This window comes from Orbicella franksi, chromosome 12 (genome assembly GCF_964199315.1).
Source record: "Orbicella franksi chromosome 12, jaOrbFran1.1, whole genome shotgun sequence".
Classification (NCBI taxonomy): domain Eukaryota; kingdom Metazoa; phylum Cnidaria; class Anthozoa; order Scleractinia; family Merulinidae; genus Orbicella; species Orbicella franksi.
Genome location: NC_138156.1, coordinates 10993406 through 11018055, shown reverse-complemented (window position 1 = coordinate 11018055; position 24650 = coordinate 10993406). Strand labels below are relative to the sequence as shown.

At 38.2% G+C, this 24650-nt stretch overlaps 1 protein-coding gene across 3 annotated transcripts in view; it reads left to right on the top strand.

Moving 5' to 3' along the window:
* Positions 1-24598, top strand: part of LOC145464103 (nucleoprotein TPR-like) — a 48365-nt gene extending 23767 nt beyond the window's left edge. The window contains exons 28-57 of one of the 3 annotated variants that reach the window (XM_081447916.1): positions 256-366; positions 792-876; positions 1514-1612; positions 3777-3871; positions 4433-4720; positions 5505-5579; positions 6046-6234; positions 6584-6711; positions 7408-7693; positions 8257-8361; positions 8607-8813; positions 10454-10606; positions 11011-11472; positions 13020-13095; positions 14237-14492; positions 15202-15353; positions 16117-16462; positions 16806-16922; positions 17226-17298; positions 17634-18198; positions 18427-18647; positions 19242-19348; positions 19781-19878; positions 20710-20796; positions 21551-21857; positions 22457-22530; positions 22850-22939; positions 23131-23226; positions 23778-23828; positions 24397-24598. In XM_081447916.1, coding sequence (XP_081304042.1) covers positions 256-366; positions 792-876; positions 1514-1612; positions 3777-3871; positions 4433-4720; positions 5505-5579; positions 6046-6234; positions 6584-6711; positions 7408-7693; positions 8257-8361; positions 8607-8813; positions 10454-10606; positions 11011-11472; positions 13020-13095; positions 14237-14492; positions 15202-15353; positions 16117-16462; positions 16806-16922; positions 17226-17298; positions 17634-18198; positions 18427-18647; positions 19242-19348; positions 19781-19878; positions 20710-20796; positions 21551-21857; positions 22457-22530; positions 22850-22939; positions 23131-23226; positions 23778-23828; positions 24397-24476 — 5079 coding nt within the window. In that variant the 3' untranslated portion in view covers positions 24477-24598. The remainder of the gene's footprint in view (positions 1-255; positions 367-791; positions 877-1513; positions 1613-3776; positions 3872-4432; positions 4721-5504; positions 5580-6045; positions 6235-6583; positions 6712-7407; positions 7694-8256; positions 8362-8606; positions 8814-10453; positions 10607-11010; positions 11473-13019; positions 13096-14236; positions 14493-15201; positions 15354-16116; positions 16463-16805; positions 16923-17225; positions 17299-17633; positions 18199-18426; positions 18648-19241; positions 19349-19780; positions 19879-20709; positions 20797-21550; positions 21858-22456; positions 22531-22849; positions 22940-23130; positions 23227-23777; positions 23829-24396) is intronic. The other 2 variants (XM_081447917.1, XM_081447918.1) reach the window with 2 other exon arrangements.
* Positions 24599-24650: the final 52 nt, after the last annotated feature.

Here is a 24650-nt window from a genome sequence, read left to right as displayed (position 1 = left end):
TGACATTGTGAAAATAGTATTCAATTTCCACTTACTAGTTTCCATACACCTGTTATAGTGCAATTTGGGAGAATGTGCTAATGCACATGAATGACCAGTCTGAGCACTTACTTGTTGACTGTACAAGGAGATTTGGAGGGAGATTACTCTTGGATTACGTTGACAGTAGTGTTTGCTCACAGGAATGCATTTTAATGGTGTTGGAGGAACTTGAAATGTCATGTTTGTAGTGAAATTGCTTTGATTTTCGGTTAGAACCGTGTTCAAGAGCTGCAGTCACAACTGAATACTGAGATCAAAACACACCAGCAGGCCAGGGATCAGCTGCTAACATCAACCAGGGACATTGATTCAGTCCAGCTAAGGGTAAGTTGTATCTTTATCTCAGCTTACTGAGATGGAAATCCTGGAATGAGGAAGCAAGAGATTAGAGCAGTCAGATACATTACATTACAGATTACATGTGCATAATAATTTAGGATTATGCTTCTCCACCTTTACAAGTTGCGACATCTATTTCATTGCAGGAGTAGAATACTCCTAGGGAGGAGTAGAAATACTCCTTCTTGCTTCACTCTACGGAAGCCAGGATAAGCTCTTTTAGTATGGTACACTTGGCCCGATTCGGACTTTACCTCTGATATATCAAGCTATTAATTGCTGGTGTTATTGTCTAGTTTTGATTAGGTTCCTTTATACTAAGTTGTAGAACAGTGAAATGTTCCAAATGAAATCAGTATATGTTATGTTTTAGTCTAAAAGCCAATTAATATGTGCTGCCTTCATTCCAGTGCACAGAAGCTGAAGCTCAACTTCAGGCTGCTGAGAAACGATTAGCTGACATCTTAGCCAATGAAACAGATTCTCTTCAGAAAGGTGAACATTTTATTGAATTCCACACTAATTTGATAGTAGTTAACATGCAGGGTTTTCTGACCCAACATAACACTCTTAAAATATTAGTTTGTGTTAAATAATGGTTCTGAAATCTCATGCTCAAACAAAATTAAGATTATGAAGAAAGATTAGCTTCAGGGGAAGTGCTTGCTTAGGAGAACTAACTAATCAGGAAAGTGCCTAATTAGGAAGGTTAAAAAATTTTGAAGTGGTCTTTTCACCGTCAGAAGTTATACTTTCCACAAAGCACATCTATGTTCAGCTGGATGGCAGCTGTGGAATGGTGAATGCTTATGGTGGGCTGTCACTTAAGCAAGATACTTGCCTCAAGGAGGTGGCTTTTAATTTTATGGGAGATAAGTGCTAAGAAGGTGAAGAGGGATATGGGGAGGTTTATGCTTAGTTGGGTAGCATGCTTAGGGAGGCAGGATGCATAGGGAAGATATTTTCTTGGGAAGGGTGTCTTCACAGGAGAAGTCTTTGCTAAGGGAATGCGCCTCCTTAGGAGAATGGTCAACAAAGGGAAGCTTACATGTATACTGTCTAGTGGAAGTGTTCATTACAGTATGTTCTTTCTTGGTATTGTATTAATATCATTTTTATCTTCTATTAATAGCTGATGAAGAAAGAATAACAAAAGAAATAACAGAAAAATACACTGTCAAGATTCAAGAACTTGAGCTTAAACTGCAGACGTCTAATGCACAAGTCAAGGGTAAACAACTTAATTCCTGATCTGTGAGCTGTGTTCTTACATGTACTGAAGGGAAAACACTAAGCACCATTCTTGCGCATCTTTCATTTAGTATAATTTTGTAAAGCATTCAGTTTTGTTTTTCTTGTGCTATCAGAAAAGACTGGTCTACATGAAGTCCAACACCTTACATTGTATGGGCCACATAACCTCCATGTCGACAGAGTGATTTCTCTTCATTAGCCAGGTCTAGTTAGGAGACATTGGAATGATATAATTAACTAAACATCGTAGACACGTACAGATCATTATTGGAATGTCACTTTCCAGTCACAGAGAAAAGTAATGGTGGTAACAAAATGTGATTTTCCATCTGGTCTGACTATTGAAATGTTTAGTGTCTGACAATGGAACTTACAGCTATTCTAGACTAGGAATATGTTCAAGCCACATGTATTAAAATCAAGCAAATTCAGACCTTTCCACATGCAACACTGAAACATTTAATGTAGCCTATCTTTTTATGAACAACTTCTATTTACTATTCCATGCTTAGTGATCACACCATCAAGCCTGCGAATAAGTTTTGTCTATAAGCAGGTCATTTGTCGGGACAAGGACCAGTTTTGACCTGACAAAAAGACAGTCTGGTCAGACAAAAAAAAATTGTTTGTCATTAGAAATTAAAAAGAGACATTTGAGACATTTTGGTATTTTAGCGTAGACTCTTCGCCAAAATATTGGTTGTCAATTCGAAAAGCTTATAAGTCAACTGAGTGTAAAATCACTACTAGCACCAGCAAGGGGACCTTTACATTACTTCTGGTATTATTTTACCTGTTGAAAGTTGACAAAATTAATTTACGAACATTTATACCCCTAGTCACAGAAGCATTTCCAACGTAACAAGTTTCCCAAGACGTCTAACGAAAACAGGAAAAGCGGTGAAACAATCTCCCACGTGGAGATTCAGAGACTTGAAAATTGGCTGAAATGAATTCTTCGACTTTTTCTGAAAGCAAGTTTCCTCTGGATGTTTTTGGAGTCAAGTGAATAAAAAATTTGCATAATTATTTAAAATGTGGAGTTGGAGGTGGTCGTGACTATAAAGCGTGACTAATCTGTGCATTCACGCTTTTCACAAAAACATTTCTGTGGTATGGAAACTATATTTCAACCACACTGACAGACGTAAAAAAAACTATAAGAGTTAAAAATTAAACTGATTTTTGATCATACGGACTAGAAAAACATTTGGTTACAATTTAGAGGTTTTAAAGTTTTTGAAAGTGATTGCATTCAGTTTAACGAAACGTGAGTACTTGGGCCGTGTATTCAATTTCCATACTATTATAATCGGGTCAATGTATTACGAATGAAAATTAATTCCACAACACTTGGTAGCAACAAACAACGAGTAATTACATAAGACCTCAGTGTGTAGTAGTTTTTCAGATGAACGTAATTCAGACTAAATGGGGCTTCACGATCTTTCACAACGCCACCGCAAAATGCGTAAATTAACATGTAGGGATAGTGGCGCTGATGTGATGTGTTTACAATTCAACATAATTATAACATTTGAGACGACTCACTGCACGTAATGAAATTCTTAGAATTGGAATAATAACAAAACCGATAACAAAGCTTTTTTGCGTAGTATTGTGTGGCAGTATAACAAAATAACTTGTCCCGGTCAGAGTGTCCGACCAGGCTAAGCTTTTACCTGTCAAAACCTCAAATTTACCAGACAATTGTCTGATGACCGACTGTTATTTGCAGGCTTGCACCATTGAGCAGGTGACGGTTGGAAATGGCTTTGCTGTGGTGCAGGCCTTCCTACTTTTCAAATGTAAATTTTCCCATTATCATACTAGCAAGTTTCTAATTTCTATCATCATTAGCTAGTGGGTCAACCCCAGCCTTACTTTTGTACAGAGGCTAGGTTATATTTCACTGAGAACTGGAAAATGGTCTTTTGGAGATCCCTCGAGTGGGCTTGGAAGTTTTTGGATCGCTATAAGCTCGTATATAACAATGGTGAAAGACAGTCTTCCCTGGATTGGTTTTGCCCCATTTCTAACTGTAACTGAACATGTATTAAGACAAACCTCACTTGAAAGTTTAAGTTATTAGGAGTTCTTGAAGTAAATTGGTTTGATTTTGTTTCTTCCAATATGTTCAGATCTTGGAGAACAGTTACAGCAGGCCAAGCAGCGTGCAGAACAGTTTAAGTCCATGTTAGAAGCAAATGAGTCATTATTGAGTGACTTAAGCAAGGTAATTTGTTTATTTAAAGACACTAAAAACAGGCAAAAACAGATGATTGCTTAGTTCTTGTACCTTTGTTTTGATATCAAATGATCCAAGTGTCCACTAATCTTGAGTTTGAACGAAAAAAAAAAAATCAAATGGACTGCATTTTATTGTTTTTTTTTTTTTGGAATGGTGAGTCTGGTTTTGAAAATGTATGAATTTTGCTCCTTGCAGTGTAAAGGAACCTAGAATAGAGTATGTAATATTGTGTAGTTCCAGAAAATATTTGTACCCCCTAGAGAAGGGATTTTTTCTAAGAATTTCCCAGTCTAACCCTTCTGGAAACTCCAGGTATGTTACTAGGCTTTATTCATTTCTTTATATTTGTGGTCTTACAGAACAACCCACCCCTAAGAAATTCCAATCCCTTCAGTTTGGGGGGGGGGGGGGGGGGGAGTATAGATGTTTTCTGTAACTGCACATGATAATAGAAGCAAATCGAAGATTTTCATAATCTATGCTGTGATTTAAATCCAACTTTTGAGCATAGTCATAAACAACGAAACCTTTTCTTTTCCTTTGTAGACAAGTGATGAATTCAAGGTAACTACAGAGAGTAGACTAAGGGCTGCAGAACAAGATGTCAAGGAATACAAGTCTCAGGTTGCCACCCTTCAAGCCCTGAACCAGGATCTGAACGCAACCAGAGCAAAAGTAACAAGAGAAGCTGAAGCACAGACAAAGAGTTTACGTGACATGTTGAGCAAGGTTAGGGCTGAGTTGGACGAGGCGTTAAAGAAAGCACAGACATCATCTGCTGCTGAAATGACTGCAAAAGAAGAGTTGAAAGAACAAGCTGTCTTGACTAAGGAGGTGATTGTTATATCAGTATTCTGCAAAGTGCTAGAAAGAGTTTTTTCCCATTAGAGCTATTTTTTAAAAGCAGGATTGCATGTACAAACTGATGTTGAGGTGTACACATCGAGACATGTATGCATGAAGAATCTCAGAATGCCAGGAGCTTGATCAATGTTTGAGTGAGAGGGTGAGAGGTTTTCAAAAACATGCAAATAAATGCTCAGTCAATCCAAAATAAATAAATACTATGATGTTCACAGTTGGTCCGTTTGTCTTGTGTAAGGAACAACAAATACATTGTATCAATTACTTTTTCTTCAACTGCAGTGAATATCATCTGGTTAATGGCAGAACGAGTGCAAATATGCAGCAATATTGAATAGTTTTACTTAGTAATTTGTACAGAAAACCTGTGTGACAGGGTGGCATGGCACCCTCACACAAAACAGTCACACTCTCCCTCTTTTGCTGATAAATTAATTGACTTCAGCAACTGTATAATAAATTTCTTATTCTAAAGATGCTTTTATTTGTACATGTAGTATTGCTGTATAGTTTTAATCCTTTTTTTTTTTGGAAATTGTACTCTTAAAAGTATTAGAGTATTACTACAGTACCAACCAAAACATCTAATAGGATGCATAATTATACTACATGCCGATATGGAAAGAAGATATCACAAGTTTCTTTCAAGTGTTTGGTTTCTTGGCTTTTGCAATGAAGGGCTCAGCATTTTCTTCCTGTGCCAAAATTCTTAGCTTGTTTTTTTCTTTTTTTTTAATAATACTTTTCTTTACAGGCTCAGGACAAGTATGAGAGGGAACTAGTCCTTCATGCTAATGATGTGCAAGCACTGACAACATTCAAGGAACAGGTACACAGTTACAAATGTAGCTGTTGAGTCATCAGACATGACTTTTAGGGCTTGTTTATGAATTACACATTTCATTATGCAGAATGTTTCAAGATTAGCCAATGCTAGATCTATTAAACATTGTGTATCAAGTTTGGAGAAATCAATATTTTGCTCTTGGGTTTTAAAGGGACAAAATGAAAGGTTGATTACAACACTTTAATGGGCATATGTTGTGTTTGTTGCTGAACACAATTATTTTATTGGGATCCTATCAACAAAGAGAGCTACAATGTACACGTATGTTATGCAGAGTATCGTTGCCTGATTATTTACATGTATGCATATAACTGCCACTTATGAGTGATGCCTCTGAGGTCCTCTTAGATATGACTTAGAGGTTCCCTGAGGAATACCGGTCCTGTTCTGATATTTGGAACTAAAAGAACACCAATTTACGTTTGTATTTATTTGCTTGTTTGTCAAGTTCCAAGAACAAAGCGGTAGATTCAAGGAGATAGAAGATCGTGCTCTGGCTGCTGAACAACAACTGCAAGAATACACTAGCTCTTGGGAAGATCAGAAAAAGGCAAAGGCAGCAGAAGCAAAGAAACTAGAAGCTCGCTGTGCTGACCTTGTCAACCAGAACTCCACACTGCATAGCCAGCTAGAAAAGGTTGGTATTAATTCACAATAAGGTAAAGCCACTTTGATGAGCAAAGTTAAACTCAAGCTAATGCTGGCCAGCTGTCTATCTGTTATGTGGGAGGTACCAGGAGGAGTTCTAGGAGCAATACCATGTGCTTTGCTTGTGGTGTATGGCTCGCATGCTTGTTTGTTTTGGCTTAGAGTTTAATTGCACTTTAACTTTGCCTTAGAAAGATTTTGAATTGTATTTAAATTTTTCATTTGCCATCCAAGGCAAACAGATAATGTTTTAGCTTTAGTAAAATTATGTAAAGAATTTATTTTAGATTTATAACTGTGAAGTAATTGAAGCATTTTCCCCCTCTACCATTTTCTAGCTCAGTGCCCAGCTTGCTGCTAGTAAACAGTCATCAGTTAACATTCCCTTGCCCCCCAAAGAGGGTGTGGCATCTGAAGGAGGTGAAGAGTCTACCAAGACTGTAGAGGAACTCTGGGAGATCATCAGGTATGTTAGCTAACTTTTAGGTGTTTTCTATAGTTCTGTGTACCTTGTAGTTCCTTTCACCATGTGAATGAAATACGTATCAATGAGGAATTCCAATGGGTTAACGGATAAGGGTCTCACAATATTGTCAGAGGCTCTCTACTGATTTGCCAGGCTAGGTTCCCAACCTGATCATGCTTTTTACTACACTATTGCTCTTGTTGTTAGTAATCTTGTTGTTGTACAGCATGGAAGGAAAGTAGTGTCTGATAGCTAGGGGCTAGTGGATTTTTGCAGTTACATATATGCTGTCAGGCTAGATGAATCTGTCACTTGCCTGATGGGTGAATGAATTTTCTCAGGAATTGTTTTGAGGAATTTAAAGTACAGGTTGAAAGTGGTTTAAGAGATGAAATGTTGTGGGGGGTGGAGGTGGGGGCTAGTGAGCTGGACTTTCATGCTAGTACATCATACAAGTAGAACTTTACAGGATGCCTTCAGGAAGGGAAAGCTTGAAAATTGAGAATCAAAGCTTTGTCAATTTTGGCTGTAGTCGATATTATTCACTCTGGCTTGCATGAGTACATATAACACTTAAATGAAGAAGCACCACTTCTAACCGTTTGGTGTCCATATGAAAGAGGTTTGAATGTATTAATTTTAATCTTGTTGGTGTACATGTAGGTATTCTTACTAACTCTTTGGTGTTTGTTGAAGGTTTGTCCGCAGAGAAAAGGAAATTTCTGAAACAAAGTGTGAATCAGTACAGTCAGAAAGCATGCGCTACCAACAGCGATGTGGATACTTGCAAGGTCAGATAGAGGACCTCCAGAAGAATATAACAGAGGAACAAACACAGTCCAATATCAACACTCAGACAGCTGCTCAGCACCAAGAGGTCATGGAGAAAGTTCAGAAGCTGAATGAACTTACTGAGGCTAACAAAATACTGGAAAATGAAAAGGAGAGTGCTGAGAAGACAGTTAGAGAGCTTGTGGCAAAGGTATGGTATGGGTTCTAGGTATTTTCAAAAAAACCTATGTTGCAACAAATTGACAAGGGTCAAATTGAGGAGCAATGTCTGTCATGGGTAAGATCTTGCATTAACTCTTTTCTGTTTTGTTTCTTTGTCTTTTTTTCCTTTTCTTTTCCCCTTAGAAATACAGTACAGCCACTTAAATGTCGAAACACAGAATAACGAAACAAATGAAAAGACTTGTGGCTTTACCTGATTGCACTGAATCTTCTCTCAAATTTTAACTACTTTAAAAACTAAGTATTGAAATTGTAGATTCTTGATTGTTATACTCTTAATAATAATTATTATTTTTAGGCTGTCAGCCCCATTTTCTGCATAGAGATAGTAAACTTGTTTGTAGCTTGTTAACACTCATAGAAAACTTGTAGCTTGTTGTTTAACACTAACTATTGAGAGAATCAATCAGATTTGCAATAGAAGTGTCTGCAAAAAATGTGAAGGCCTTGGAAATATGTGATCAGTTGCAAAACATGATTTATGAATTTGCTGTTGACTGATCACAACCATTGTTGTGGGTTCTTCCTCAGGTTCAGGAACTGGAGGGAGATATGAAACCTCTGAGGGATGGTATGCAATCACTCACATCTCAAAAAGACGCATTGCTAGCCGAAAAAACTGCCCTGAAAAATGAGGTAATTAAAGTTATTAAAGTAATTAAAGTATAGGTAATTAAATTAGGAAGTATGAGTTCTGAGGCTAGGCCTTAGTGTTGAATGGTACGAACTTCTGCCATGTTGCATAATGCAAGGAATACTCCATAGAAACTTGTCACTTGAAAATGCAATTAAGTCCAGCAGAAAAGAGAAAAAAAAAAATCAGAAAAGGAAAAGAGCAAAGCTCTTATTTAAAAGCATGATATAAAAACTTATTGTTGTAGATTGTTCGTTGGACGGCAAAAATCAACCAGCTGACAGAACAGTACAAGAATGTTGATGCTGACGAATACAAAAGAATGAAAGAAGAAAAGAAGCAGTTTCAGCAGCAGATATCCAGCCTGAAAAGCGACAATCAGAGGATGAGAACTCAGACAGAAACACTGAAGTCTGATTTGTCAAAAACACAAGGAGAGCTTGTGGGACTGAAGGTGAAGTGTTCCCTTGGGTAATATAATAGTTGGTATAGTGTGATTGTCCAGGTGAGGGTAGTTCTGAAAGAACTGTTGTTGGTGACTGACGTTTCGACAACCTAAGCGGAAATCATCTGCAGAGTCAAGTGAATAGTGTTTGTCAGTCAATGATGTTTTACATATAAGTCTGGTCTGTTGAAAGTGATTGGTCAGTTTAGCCATGATGGCATTGGCTGAAAGACTCGTGTAAAGTTTGTCATCAGTCATTAGTTGGATGCAAAACCGAAACGTCAGTCACCAACAACAGTTCTTTTGAGAACTCCCCTCACTTGGATGATCACACTATACAAACTACTGATACTCCTGGATTCAAACCATTTACTATGCTGGGTAATATAATTTATTATATCTCTGGGGTAAGTACGCATACTATGATTGGTCAAAACTTTCTAATAAATATCTTACTAACCTTGTTTTCTCAATCAGTACTGTAAGTTACAGATTCTCGTTTTTTCCCCTTCGATTTATGGCCCGCACACTTCGCGTGTGGGCCATGAATCAATGGAGAAAAGACTTAGGTTGTAACCTTCAGTATGGCCCTCAAACTCGGTCAATAAGAGGTATGTCTGTGCCTCCAAGCAGGCAGCTAATGTCATCAAGTTCTGTTAAATCCCTTGTTTGTATGGGGCTTATTTCTTTACCCAAACACTTCATGAGGATCTTAAGAGAGATTTTAATTTATAGACAGGGGAGGAAGCTTATTTGAATTATAAATCAGTGCATATAAATATTAACTGTAAAATATTGCTCAGTTTTTATTTAGTTGTAGTGTTTATTTCAATCTCTACAACAAATGACTATCTTGAAGTATTTAAGGCAACAGGTAAATGTGCTCAGCTATATCTTGTTTCTAAATTCTTTTGGACTTACATATTATACCATTTTTGGAATGGAGGGTCATTCAGTTCACTGTAAGTCAAAATTCCCCATGTGAATTCTCAGGATTTATAAGGGGAAGGGGGGATGCGGGCTAAAAGGGAGGGGACATACAAGAACACGCTCATTAGCCAGTCAAAAATAAAGAACAATGCATGAAACCTGTTATGCAGTGACTCGTTGGTTGAGGTGCAGACATCAAAGTTTGAGCTCAGCCACTGTCCACATGGTGTCCATAACACACTTCATTCTCAGTGTCCCTCATAGTGGGTGACAAACGTGCTAAGACACTACACTTAATAAATGATGCTTTTTGATATTTAACCTCTTATTCTATTTCATTTGTTTCTACAGTAGCATTAGTTCTCTATTACCCCAGCCCCCCAAGTCATTGTTGTGAAGGTGCTGTGGTCTGTGCAGTCTTAGAAATAAAAAAATCAACTTTTTTGTGGGGAAAGGGGGAGGGGGAATGTTTCCAATACACTTGAAAATCAAGTTTTATGGAGAAGTGTCTCAGCACTTTTGTTGCTCATTGTAGGAGTGCATAAAGGGGTGCCAGTAAATTGTTGGGGCAACGAAACAGAACAGTAGCTAAATGTGCAATTGACTAGCATCCCATCCGATAGCATGGAAATGAAAATGCCGACCGGTGATATATGTGGCTCGAGGCTCCACTTTTGCACCTATACACTGCATAATGACAGGGTGAATTGTCTTTTCAGGCAATGTCTCAAAAATCAAGTGATCAAGTAGGAAGTCTAAAGGAAGAGCATCAGAAAGAACTGGCTAAAATTAAGGAAGAAGTGGACACACTGAAGGCCTCACTAGAAGCCAAGACAAAGGAAGTTAATGACAAGAATACAACTCTACTCCAGGCAAGACTGCTGAATATTTTGAGTTTCATAAAAATCTTGGCTTGAAGGCTGAAATACATTAGTCTTCCTCAATCTTTCTAAAGTTTAACCTTCCTCGCTTTAGTTACGGTAGTTTATATTGTCCATCATCACCTCTTTGTTTTCTTTGAACTCCATGTGTATGTATATTACAGGTAAACTACTTCTACTTTAACGTTCCTTCAAGTTGAAGAAGTTCTTGTCCATTAAGGAAGTTACCAATAACGCTGCCTGATTAGGGAAAAGTAATATGAGGTCATAGTCCAATTGGTGATGTTAACCTCTCAGTATTGTTCATGGCAAGTCTTCACTAAACCTGAAGACAAAAACATGGTTATTACAGCTAACTGAAAATTGTCTGAATGGGATTTGTGTGGTGAATGTAGGTGAAGAGAATAGCCCGTCGTTACAAGACCCAAGTTGATGAGCAAACCAAAGAGATGGAGGAGCTTAAGAAGAAATTGAATGAGTCTGGGCAACCAACAGCAGAGACAACAGCTACAGCGGCCACACCTGCCGAGAATGTGGATCAAGCATCACAAGAGGCCAAGATCAAAGAGCTAACAGAGCAGGTGAAGAACTCTGAAGAAGAATTGAAGAAACTGAAGAAAATAGCTCGTCATTACAAGACACAAGTTGATGAGCAAACCAAAGAAATGGAGGAGCTTAAGAAGAAAGTGAGTGAGTCTGGGCAGCCCATGCCAGAGGGAACAGCTACACCTGCCACAGCAGCTGCAGAGAACGTGGATTTGATGTCATATGAGACCAAGATTAAAGAACTAACAGAACAGGTGAAGAATTCAGAAGAAGAGGTGAAGAAACTGAAAGAGCTGGATGAACAGAATAAGGTTAGTATAATTACATACTTTATGGATGAATGTGCCTTGACTTCAATGTCAAAACACCAATAGGCCTTTTGTAACAGAACTGGAAAGAGCATGATTTAAATAGCCAGAACACCAATTTTCAGACTAATGCCACGTAGGGTTGACATTTTTTATGACAAATGGATATTGCAAAAAGTCAGAAGGTTTTGTATGGAAGCGAGGAAGCTTTGGTCTACAGAAACCTTTTCTGTTTTTAATCACTACAAAAAGACTGCTGGCATTGAACTATATGGGATAGAGAGAGGAGTAAATTATTAAGAAGAATGGAAAATTCTAGTCTGTTAAACTGATAAGCAAAGATTTTATGGCAGCTTGAAAACTTGGAAAATTACAAGGATCTGTATGGAAAATCATTGTTAATTAGTATTGTAAAGCATGTTATGTGACCAACTGTTGTAAAATACCTATTGAAGTAGAGAATGCCACCAAATTTGTCAAGCACTGTAGTTGAATTGCTGTTGTGTTTGAAGATGGGATGGTCAGACAGATTAAACCACCACTCCTCCAGTGGACAAAGGAATTTGACCCCGCTATTTTGAACTCAAAACCATTTCCCTTTGATTTGGCTTTCAGTCATTAACTATTGGCTGTTTCAAACTTCCGCTATTTTGCACTACTTTTTGTCTCCCCTGCGGGTCCAAAATACACTCTAGCAGGGCTCAACTGTAAATAACGTAAATTATCAGAACTTGGTTAAAGGCTTGTTCTGATATAATCGCCCCGATTGTTTCAACCACCGCTGTCACTTGGAAAAGTGGTATTATGATCAGGACGATTATATGAGAACACTACACAGATGACTGGTAACGCCACTAGTGATTGGGGTGATCGTGATTGCTTGGATGGTCCGTGTTCTATCCAGGTGATTGGTCACAGACTAAGGTGATTGTGAACTTCTTTCTCACTGGGAGACAGCCAAAGCAATCCAAACTGTCCCATGGTGCATCAATAGTATCCAGAACTCAACACAGCCTCGCAACCGACGTGGACACTACAACTGTAGAGTTTAATTGGGCATTGTTCATGGAAGAAGTTCAAAAATAAGAGTGTACAGTTGTATATACATTAAGTTTTTGAAGGACGATAATAATATTATGATCAATAATATTATGATCGATCGTTTCAGCAGCTGCAAACAATAACGGCGATCGAAACAATTGAGCGATGATATGAGAACCAACCCTTAAAATCCCAACTACCAGGAGGCAGATCTATTAGCTATTTGTAAGTGTGGCCAAGGAATTGAACTCAGGACTACCAAGAGTTCACAACAACAGTAAGCTAATGCTGAAGTAGGATTTGGTCCACATGTGGTCTTACATTTTTCAATTTTGAAGCACAGAACTTTCTCAATTTGGTGATTTTAACTTGACCAATCCCAGTTGTTTCATGCCACTGAATCTCAAGACAAGTTCCAGTCGTGTAAAACTTTTGACAGAGGTCGTGGTAAGATGTTTTTATTGTTTGCCTTTGTTTTGTTTTGTTTTAACATGCTTCTGTTCCTGTAGACTTTCTTGAAAGAGAAAGAGGACAAAAACAGGAAAGTCCTAATACAAGCTAGAGAAAAACTGCAACAGCTTACAGGTATGCTAGTGAATGAATACATGTAAATAAAATAATTTATTGGCACTCATGCTTAATATTTCATGCAGTAAGCAATTGTCATTAAGCATTGCAGTGTGATTGTCTAATCAAATTGTGAAACAAATGTTTGATCTTTTGTCTTTTTCTTAGAATAATAATTGCCAGGCTAAATCATGAGTGTTATTTGATATTTGAAAGTTCACTTACTTATTTCATAGTGTAATATTCTACCCTGGGTATTGTTATTAATGACATGGCAATAAGTTATGGGGAATCGCTCTGGCCTGGGACAAGCCTAAGACCAGGCGAAAATAGAGATCAAGCCCAACTTACTCATTAGGTGGGAGGGTGGGTTGCCAACCTCTTTGCTTTCATGGCCTCGAGTACAGTGAAGAGGTGGAACAAGTGTTAAATTCTCTCATACTGTCATTTGCGTAATCCCCAGGGTATTACATGTAATTACCAATGCAAATGGGGTTTGCATAGTTAACAGAGAGAAACGGTTATGAAGTACAGTAAACTTCCAACAAGCAGTCCAAGTTAACCAAGATGTACGTTGGAAGGTCAAGGACTTTTTCTTTTGTTTTTCCTTCACACACTTTAGTTTAATTACCTTACTGTATAATTTGATTTCTATTTTTATACTACATGTTTTATGTATGTTTAAGGCCAGAATAGTAAACAAGAATGTATCACAAAGAATTGGCCAGTGAGGTTTCATAACCATTTCACCCTTTTAGCTACTAAACAGAGAGGGAGTGCTCATTCTTGCTTTAGAATGAGATCACTAGATCTGCAGTCTTACAAAGGAATAGAAAATACTAATTCCTCCAAAAACTCATTACTGATTTTTAAAGGAAATACAAAAGAAATTAATGATTAATGAGTTTCTTTAAATCTGATAAATACACGGCTAAATTTTGCAGTGGATTTTCTCCAGAATAATAATAATAAACCCAAGGATTATTCTGCAAATGAGTAGATCTACCACAAACGTTTTTGAAGCTGTTCAAAAAACTCACAGCATTTGTTTTATTGGGTTTAAAACACTCAGCTACACCTCGTGTTTTAAATCCGATAAAACACTGATGCTCGTTTTTTAAACATTACTTAAAACTGCTTTTATAAATATTGTAATCAGCTACCAAAGATAGACTGAATGCAGAGAATGAAGACCTGAAAAAGAAGCACAAATCAGTTAGTGAGGAAAACGAGACTTTAAGCCAGCAGCTGAGTGAGCTGGAGATGAGAATAAAAGTACTGAACTCACAATATGAAGGAAAAATAACAAGACTAGAGAAAGAGTTACAAGATGCTCAAGTCGAGAAGGAACAGAATGGGAAGGCAGCAGAGAATATGAAGAAGCAACTGGAGGAGAACCAACACAAACAAAAACTGTAAGTTGATTACTTTATAACCTCCTTAAATAGGCAGATGCTTAGGATATGACATCTCCGTCTTAGTGTAGAAGACACAGGAGATGTCACAATAGAACACGGCTTCACAGATCTATTGATTTTATTTTTATCGTTCTTTTGTTCTCTATTGTTTTACATCAACGATGTCTTCTACACCAAGTAAGAGCCAATTTGACTCTAAATCTTCATATTAAGTAATGACATGTCTCTATATACTGTAGATCTCTTAAAGGGGTTTGGATTAATTAACAGTTCCTCATTCACGAAAATCAAAACTGAACAAAAATCAATCATATGCACTGCATGGATCTGTGTGGAGCTACATGTATGTGGGGTTACAAATTTTGGTTAGTAATGAGAGCATTAACTTGTTCTTGCACCAAAGATTTTCCCTGGACTCTCTGGTTTTCCTCTTTGGGCATAAACTAAACACTTTGATGGGGATTCTTAGGCCTAATGGTTTTTCAGATCACAAGATAGCTGTGAACTGTCTTCCTTAATCAAGCAAAGTATGACATCAGTATGTAATTTTTCTTAGGAATTTGTGATCCCTCCCAGACAAGGAGGACCTGAGCATGCCAAGAGAGACAGTTTAGCATGGGATAACTATTTTCTTGAAGATGCAAAAAATTAATGTGATCAGAACGTCAGAAAATGTGACTGTCTTTTTTTTTCCCTTTCTGTTCAGTGACATGGAGAAACTTCAACAGAAGGTTCAACAATATCAAACAATCATACAAAAACAGCAAATGAAAATGAAGACTTCAGTCAGTGCATCAAGTTCCATATCAAGGCCTACTCCAGGGGAGGTCACTGGTGCTGAGACAACTGCAACACAAGGTTGGTAAAAAATTGATTTTATGTTAAATGAATGAACAACATCACAAACAGAGCGGCAGTTGTTTAATATTGTAGTATTCCAAGGTTTGGAATTTGTTTGGACTTTCACCAAGGGTATGAAATGTGTTGAATGTTAGCAGTTCTATTTCAAGGAAGCGTGAATGATTCCCCAAAATCCAATAGGATGATTAAATTACCAAAATTATTTTATCACAGGTTATCACTAACATATCTGCCAAGTTATAGCATGGAAATCCTTGTTAGGGTTCCAATACAGAAGTGCTTTAAGGCTCTGTTGTATTGCATCAAGATCTCAATGATTAATAATAATAATGAGCATTTTGGTCTACACTCAAGGAAGAGAACAGCAATACATTATAGGAACTGAGACAAAATCTTATGGGCTTCGGGACTCCAGAGGTCCCTTGCCCATCAGCCAGTACCAAATTTGACTCCTTTAAGCTGGTAACAATAATGTATCTTGATCATTTTAGCCTAGATTCATGTACATCCTTAACTATTTTTAATGGTTTGAACTCAGGAGGATCAGTAGTTCCCCCATTGTGATCATCTGGGTGACAGTAATTCTCTCAAAAGAATGTTGTTGGAGAACGATGTTTCGACAACTGGAGCAGAACTCATTTTCAGAGTCAAGCCTACTACCCTTACCAAGAAGATCCCACTAGAGAAACTACTTGAATGACTTTTCTAATAAGATTTTCATGTAAGGCATGCATAACTCAGTACTAAAAATTTGTTGCAGAAACACCAACAAGTATCATTGTTACATCAGCGCCACCAATATCCCTTGTACCACCAACAGCAACAATAAAACCAACCACTACTCCCACACCAATCAAACGATCCGGCCCCAAGGCCAGTGTCCGACCCATAGCAGTAGCACCAACACAGAGTACCCCTACCCCCACAGCAACTGTTTTACCCACAGTCACCTCCACCCCCTCGGAAGCTGCAAGCATAGCTGGAGTCATAAGGGGTACGGGGACAGCTATTTCTATTGCTAGCAGCGTGTCAACCTCTGTACCAACTACAGTGTCTGTCCGTCCAATCACTAGCACTGCAGAAGTAGAGCAGCAGCAGCATCCAGAGTGAGTAATACATGACTTGAATTAAGTGTGAAATCTTTTACTCTGAAAGGAAGCTAGGGGCTTTTTTTTGATGCAGATTTTATTGCCGCATGTTTGATGTTTTGTTGGGTTATGAAATGTTCTTGTTCAACAAACATATTGCTTGTGGCTGCCAGTATGTGCAGGGAAGGGTAGTTAACAATAAACTACCCTTTCCTGCAAATAGGTGGCAATTATTGTTTAATCCATGTCAGAGGAGAGAGACAACCTGCCTTGTAACCTTCAAAAGAAATTCAGTTAATCAGCTTTAGAAGCTTACTCAGAGTAAATAAATAATTATTAACTTTATCTTGAATGCTGTCAGAGGAGAGCCAGAGGTATCATCCACGGAAATTACCGCTAGTGAACAGCTGCAGCCAACTCCATCTACAGCTGTAGTGTCTGGCAAGAGACAGAGAGATGAGCCTCAAGTGACTGAGAGGTATGAGGGACAAATGACAGTGACTTACATACAAGTATATATAGGCCTGAAGAGAAAATCCAGGCAAAAGAGCTGAAGCATTCTACTTAAAAGTTATTTTATTGTGAATTTATTGGAGGTTCAGTTGTATTTCTAACATGCTCAAAAGAATTTAGGAGCAAAGATTGCAATCAATATTTAGTATTCCATTAGAATCTGATAAGATAATTACAATTTATTAGCTGTTATCCAAAGGTTTACAACACTTTGAATCTTCTTATTTATGATATACAATAACTTATAATTACCTTCTTCTGTTTTCAGAATTACAACTGAAATTGCTGAGGGTTCAAGTACAGATGATGAACCTGTGACAAAGAAAATCAGGACTTTAGAGGTTCGTAACTGTAAAATTAAGTAAAACGTAATCAGCTGCGATCTATACAGTGGAATGAGCAGTGACTTAATGGAGTACTCCAGCTTAGAACAGTGGCCAGGATCACTGTATTTTGTTCTGGGGTTAGAGAGTTTGTTGTCACAATGTCTCTCTGCAGCTGACCCTGTAGAGTAAGCAAACATGAGTACTAGTTCATAGTGTGAATCTCCAGTAGGGTTTCTTACTTTCTCCCATGTAGAATAGTGTCCAGATTATGGTTTTAGGTATAATTGTTATTTATGAGCTTGATCGTCGCAGTGTCACAGCAGGTTGTGTGTATTATTTTCCATGTACAGCAGGTCGAAGATGAAGTGGGAACGTCACAAGAGGAGGTTGTAGAAGAAGATACGACTGCCGAGAGTGCAGGTGATAATCAACTTGAAGGAGAAGAGACCATCAAGGATTTTGATTTTGATGTTTATGAAGGGGAAGAAGGGGAAGGGGAAGAAGAAGAGGAGTCAGAAGAAGGAGCTGCTGAAACACAAGAGATTGTTCAAGCTTCAACTGGGGCACCAGAGGTGGTTTTGATTGAAAGTGATGAAGATGAAGTTGAAGAGGAAGAAGATGAAGGAGAGGATGAAGAAGAGGAAGAGTATGTGGAGGAAGGTGACGAGTATGTCGAGGGAGAAGATGGTGACATGGAGGAAGAAGATGAAGGTGAAGAGGAGGAAGAGGAGTATGTGGAGGAAGAGGGTGTTGATGAAGGAGATGAAGACATTGGTGAAGATGAAGAGGAGGATAATGTGAAGCAAGAGGTGGTGGAGGTGATTGATGATGACGACGACGTTGAGGAAGATGTCGGAGAAGAGGTGACAATTGAAGATACGCAGATGGGGGAGGAGGATGCTGATGAAATAGAAGGTGAGTAGTGTTCTCAATAATTTTTGTCGTGATTATTGTTACAAAATTTAAAGCAACATTCCTTTTCATTTATGCCATGAAAGAACAATGAAATTTTATGTTGAGTGACCATCAATCAGGCTACCCCTTGTTCACCATCAGTTTATAGACAACTCAACCTGATAGCTTAATTACAAGTCTTATACACACCTAATTCAGTCTGGTTTTTTTTTTCTGTCTGATCTGCAGAAGAGGATGTTGCTGAAGGAATGCAAGAGGGTCAACATGAGCTACCACAAGCCGAGACTTCTGAGACAAATGTTGAGAGAGAAATCTCTACAACAGAACAGCTCAGTGTCCCAGAAACTGTGGAAGAGAGCACACAGAGAAGCGCACCAACCACTACAGCACCATATGCACAACGACTCCTGAGTGCCAGGTCCCACTTGGCACCTTTTTCATTCCCTCAGGTAAGACATGCAATCTGTAAAAATTGTACATCCCTGATATTATATAACATGCACCTTCAAATACCGGCAGTTTTAACTGTCGATTTTGTATTCTCTCCTGAATAAAGCCATCCACAAGAAGATGGCAACTCCCAAAATTGCACTCCTTCCTGTTTAGTGGCATTTGGAACAAGAAAGGACAAATAATCCCTTAATTGGTAATAATCCCCTCCCCATTCCATACATGTATCTATCCCATGGCTGTGTTCCAGAGACCTGTGCCCAGGTGTCACAGGTGACTAACTTTTGCCTTTAGGTGACTGGAAAAACCTTTTTTTCTTTTTCATATAAGCTTATAAGTGCTGGGCACCCAGAATTTCATGGTTAGGAACCTTTGCGCTCCTTGTAATTATTCTTAGACCACAACCTTGTATCTTGACCTTGCATAAGCAGGCACCTTAAGTTAACAGAGCTCTGTTGTGGCCACAAGGGTAACACAGACAGTTTAACTGCTTGGGTTTATTCACGTTCCATCCAATGTCTGTTACTGAATATTTGCAGTAAAAAGTCCAACCTGACTCCTTTAACCTTGATGTACATCTTTCAATGTGTCAGGGACAGCCAGCACCAGGACCATTCAATGAAGAAGAGGACTGTATGGTGCCTAGTACCCCTACACTGTTTGTACCAAAGAGAACAGATGGTTTTGCCGAGGCTATCAGGTAATGATCACTTAAGATTGATTTTTAAGTACCACAGGGGAAGGGGAACGGTGACTGATGGGGGAAATTGTAACAAAACAATCTCTTTCCCCACCCATGAAGACATCTTCTTGAAGATACTTTATGTCATGTCTAAGGGACTGTCTCCTGTTTTTCACCATCATTATGGTATGAGAGGTACTTCATGCAGCATCTGATACTCTAGAAAAACAATTCAAACAGTGATTAACATGAAGGGTTAGAATTGAAAATGAGGTCTTTCTTTTGACTGGGTGGACAATAGCTAAAGAAAACTCGGGCATTTTAAATTGTTTAATGATTTGGGTGGAGAAATTTTCACTGATGTCTTCAACTAATGTTCACAAAAGCAACTGTAAGTTCTAGTATTTGAATAGATTATTTGTTCACACTTTGTCTGTTTTTTCCCATCAGCTCCCCACAGATAAATCGTTCATCATTCTCATTTGCTGCACCAGGTGAAAGTTCTATGTCGTCCGGTGGGGTTTTGGAGCTTGGTATGTCTGAAGAAGGTGAGTTCACATAACTGGAACAAATTAAACAGCAAGAAGGCTGTTTGAATATATTGTTGTTATTATTATCAAACTAGAAAGCTTTTTACATTAAAGTTCTAGATCGTCTTTCAATAATTTATTCTTATTGTAGTTTTCTTGACAACGAGACACATGAACTCAATAACCATCGATGTAGTACATTAATTTATAAGTCAATTATTTCTCATGACATGTTGAAAGCCATCTGTGACACATGAGATTCAAGTTGCTTAATTTCTACAGTAAAAGTCAGTGGAATGGTGATATCAAATTAAACATTGCAATACAGTATGCATGTGCTGTTGGTTTAATCGCTGTTACCTCCACTTGCCATACTAACATCAGTTACATCTCACACGTGGTGCAAATACACAACTTAAGTTTGCAACATGATTGGCCACCAAGCTATCAAAGTTTGAACATGCATTCCACTTAAACGAGCATTCATGCTAAAGTGAGTTGGTTAGTACTGATGTTCAAATGAAATCAGGCTTAGAAAAAAAATCTTTTAAACGTTTCAACAAATTTATTCCATTTCAAAACATATTTGCAAACCAAACTTGTTTCTGACTGAAATTTACTAGTGAAAACATTACTTCAATGTGTTATGCCACTTAGGTCATGTGTTTTGCAGTACATGTTTAGCCTGTGGTATAACTCCATTGAGCAGTTTATTGAATGTTAAAAGTTTTGATCTTTCATCTCAGGAAACATCTTAGCTGAAATGCCAGTTATAGAAAGGGTATGAAAAATATTGAAGGTAATTTTGATGGTTGCTTCTTCTGTCTTGTTTGGCACATTCTTTTCCAGGTCTCCGTGTGGATGACACTCAAGTGGACCTTATGGGGGGCTCAGATGAGCCTTCTAATGAGAGGCCCTCCTTTGTGGTGCCTACAGGTAGGACAATGAGGAAGAAAAGGGAGAAAAGAGGCTGTGCAAGTTGTCAGGAAGATGCTAAGACGCACAGGAAGGCAGAGAAGCCTACGGTTTTAGCAATAGTGAGAGACAAAGTTGGAGGGCAAAAACAGTTCACCTTTTTACTAAATCAATCAAAACGAAGACGAGGTAGAAACAAAGGTAGATCAGTTAGATTTGGTAGGTTTGCACTATTCATACATAGGTTATCCTCATTAGTAAGTCCTTTTGCATAATTGTGTCTCTAGATTTACAGCAATATCATGTGCAGGTTTGACAAGAACTGGCCTGGAGGCATTTGTAAATTGACTGTTTATGTTAGTTCTTGCCATGCTCAGCGTGTCTTATTCCAGGTACTCTGATTTTCCTTCGTCCGCAAGAAAAACCATTGTCAAATTCTAAATTTGTTAGCATTATTAAAATGAAAGTCAGCTACACAGCTACACAGCTACACATGATTTATCTTGGTTATGCTTTTCATTGCAAAACAAAGTGATGTGAACCTGTGGTAGGAAAAACAATTTATTACAAATAAATATCACTAATAAAAGCAATTTTAAAATTTGAGGTCAAGCCTACAAGATTTCCTTGATCGTGTTTATGTTACTATAGTACAAATAATTTATTTCCTTTTTTTTTTTTTTCCTTTATTAAATTAAGGGGGATAAAGCCTGTGGGATTTAAAGGAGCAGTCTGGACTAAGTCTTCACTCTGCATTACTCTTTTCCTTTTTTAGGGTTACCAGAAACATCTGAAGCCAGTAGCCAGTCCAATCAGAGACTTCCAAGCATAAGCTCAGATACTAGGCAGCTCTCTTCAGAAAGCTTGGAAAGTGAGTCAGAAGTTGGAAGTCTTGCCACTGTGCCTGCCATTATGGTCACACCTGTAACTGAGGTGTCAGAAGAATCTGCTGAACAGAATGTACCAGTGTCGCAGGCTCACCCCGAGAGTCTTGATCCTGAAGTTGTGGAATTATCGGAAGACGTGGATGCATTGAAGGAAGGAGATGAAGCTGAAGTTCAAGATGTAGAAGGAAAAGAAAGGTTGGTACAGGGCATGTAAGGGTAAAAAAGCAGTTAAACCTTGTAAATAGCCAAAGGTGAATGTATCCAATCATTTTGAGTCATGTTAAATTCAATTTGACATAGTTATCTATGAAGTGCAAGGTCAGTTGTGGTCTCCCAAGCTCTCCTTGGGGGGTCTTGGACTCATGCCAATGAAGCATGTAGTAGCAGCTACCAGTTGAATAAGTTCAATTCTTTTGTTGACATTTGTGGCTAGCATCGTTGGCGGTTAGCACTGGCATGACTCTCATGACATTTCCTAATTGGTTGAGGTGCACACAAGCCCCGACAAATTGTCTTGGTCCATCGCACATTAGCCGACAAGGCCAGACCAGACGTTTTGAGATCTAGCACTGTCAGATATCACCCGACAAGTCCAGATCTTGTTGCAGACTTGTCTGAATTCACTGCACACTAGCCAACAAGTGAAGATTTTTTGTCAGCTGACAGAAAATCGGCTAGTGTGCAGCAACTTTACTATGTATTTGCTTGTACAATCCCCTGGGTCTTAATCAGTGTTATAAAGGAGGAAATAATTACTGCTATAAGTGAGAAATACTGTCACTTTGTTTTTCTAGTGAGCTAGCAATGAGTGAAGCTCAAGAGTCTGTAAAGGATGACATTTTGCAGCCTGGCACATCTGGTGAGAGAAGTAAATATTTATTAAGGGCTACATTATTTATTTTTTTTTATTATTATTATTTAGTTACACACTGCTGTTGATCAAACCTTCAGATCCCTCCAAATGTGGGTCCCTTTAGAATCATGAAACTCAAAGCAAAAGTTTGAAACATATGATGCTACAAAGACAGTGAGGGATGGTACCTGACTTTTGGGTCCGCCCAAGCTCATGTGACAAATCGATTCCTGCCATATTTACTTGAGAAAGCTAACGAAAGTGTCGAAAGCTAACGACATTGACTCTGCTTCAGTATCTCATTTTTATCACAAATTATGCCCTTTTTTTTCAGGAGAATCCTATAGCACTGGTGCCCAATCTGCCTCTGCATTGCAGCCAACAACAACAGTAGGGACTGGGGCTGCAGCTAAAGCTAAACAAGGTACATGTATCTGTGATCAGTATGATCAGTGTAATTATTGATAAGGAATAAATTTTATACAGTGAAGCTATTGAATTGTATGACTATGTGGTGAAAGATTTGTTCTACACGTAGTTTCTTTTGCACAGTATCAGGTTTGCTACAAAGAAACTAAGACAAACCAAGTATTGTTATTGTTGTTTTTTATCCAGATTTAAATCGAGGTAGAGGCTCTGTAGTACAGTTAAGAAGGCCTGCTACAACATCTACTTGGTCTAATGCACGAGGAGGTCAGCAAGTACAAAGAGGTGAGAGCACTGTGAAACAAGTCTGTTTACTTGATGTGTGCTTGGGTACTGCAACCAATCATCTCTTGTAAGAAGCCAGGAGTAGTATTTTCAATCTTTGTGGTTGTTGTATTAGGGACCTTCACATTATAATATACGATACTTGACATTCATGCAGCTAAACTAGAAATAAAAATATTTATAATAGGAATACATTATGCAAATTTAAGGGAACAAGTGTCAAAAATCTTCAGCTGTGATTCAGCTGTGCTCGAGACAATTTTTTGCCTGGCCAATCTGTTTCCCAGAAGCTCTTCTTCTACTGATCAGTAACAGGGGAGAGCAAGGGCTATGGGAATGAGATCAGTTTAAAAGTAGCAATTCATACCCTTTGGAAGTCCCTTTCACCATTTGGTCAACTTGAACAGACAATTTCCTTGTGGCCTCTGTATAATGTGGGTCATGGGTGCAGAAGTTTACACACCCAAGTTGAGAGGGGGTGAATGCTTGTTTTAGGCATCTCCCTTATCAGGTAGTACATATAATAACAAATACTTCAATTTGCTTTGTAGGTGCTCCTGCATCAGGAAGAGTACGTCGACTTAGAAGGGACCCTGTTAGAGGTAAGATTTTGGAACGATGAAGTTAGAATTTATAAACAGATAACTCGAGGTGCTACAAATGCTCTGATTGGTCAACTGCTTTTGACTTCAGATGGAACAGACCTTGCTAGCTTGAGTTGTTTGTTTTCCCATTACAGACCACCTGATATTCTCTAGATAATTCTTCTTTTATCCATTTAAAAATTATTCACTCATATACACAGGACTATTTGAAACTTTGAAAACAAGCATTCTCAAGGGTATTATCACATGGTCTGAAATGGGGTAACACACCGCCCAAGATAAAAAGGTCTATTCAGGGTCATTTCATAGAAACACTGTCATTTCTCTTAATGGTGTATTAGTCCAATGGGATTTGACTGGTGTGAAGTATTGGCATTCAGCATCAGTATCGAGCCATCTTTGTTGTTATCACCGCTTCTTGTAGTTTGCTGTTACTTAATCCATTCAGTTCTTCAACATCTCACATGCTTTATTCAGCTGTTGAAGCAAACATCTGTAGGGTTGAATTCATCAGTTCAGAATTGAATGTTGCAGACACTCAGTTATTTTTCTTGATGCTGTATAGGTCCTGGTGCTCATCGTGGGCGCGGAACACAGATGCGTGGCAGGCAAGGTGGAACTCCTCGAGGAGGAGGACAAACATGAACTTACATTGTCAATAATTTTGTAACTTAGAAGTGTTAATTTTAGTAGCTTTTGTACAGAATAGACTTTTTATTTCTTTTGTTTTCATTTAGAATCTTGTAATAAAGTTAACATGTAGCGTGCACAGCATGTGATTTGATTTGTTTTTTTCCTCCTATTCTATACCTCTAGCTG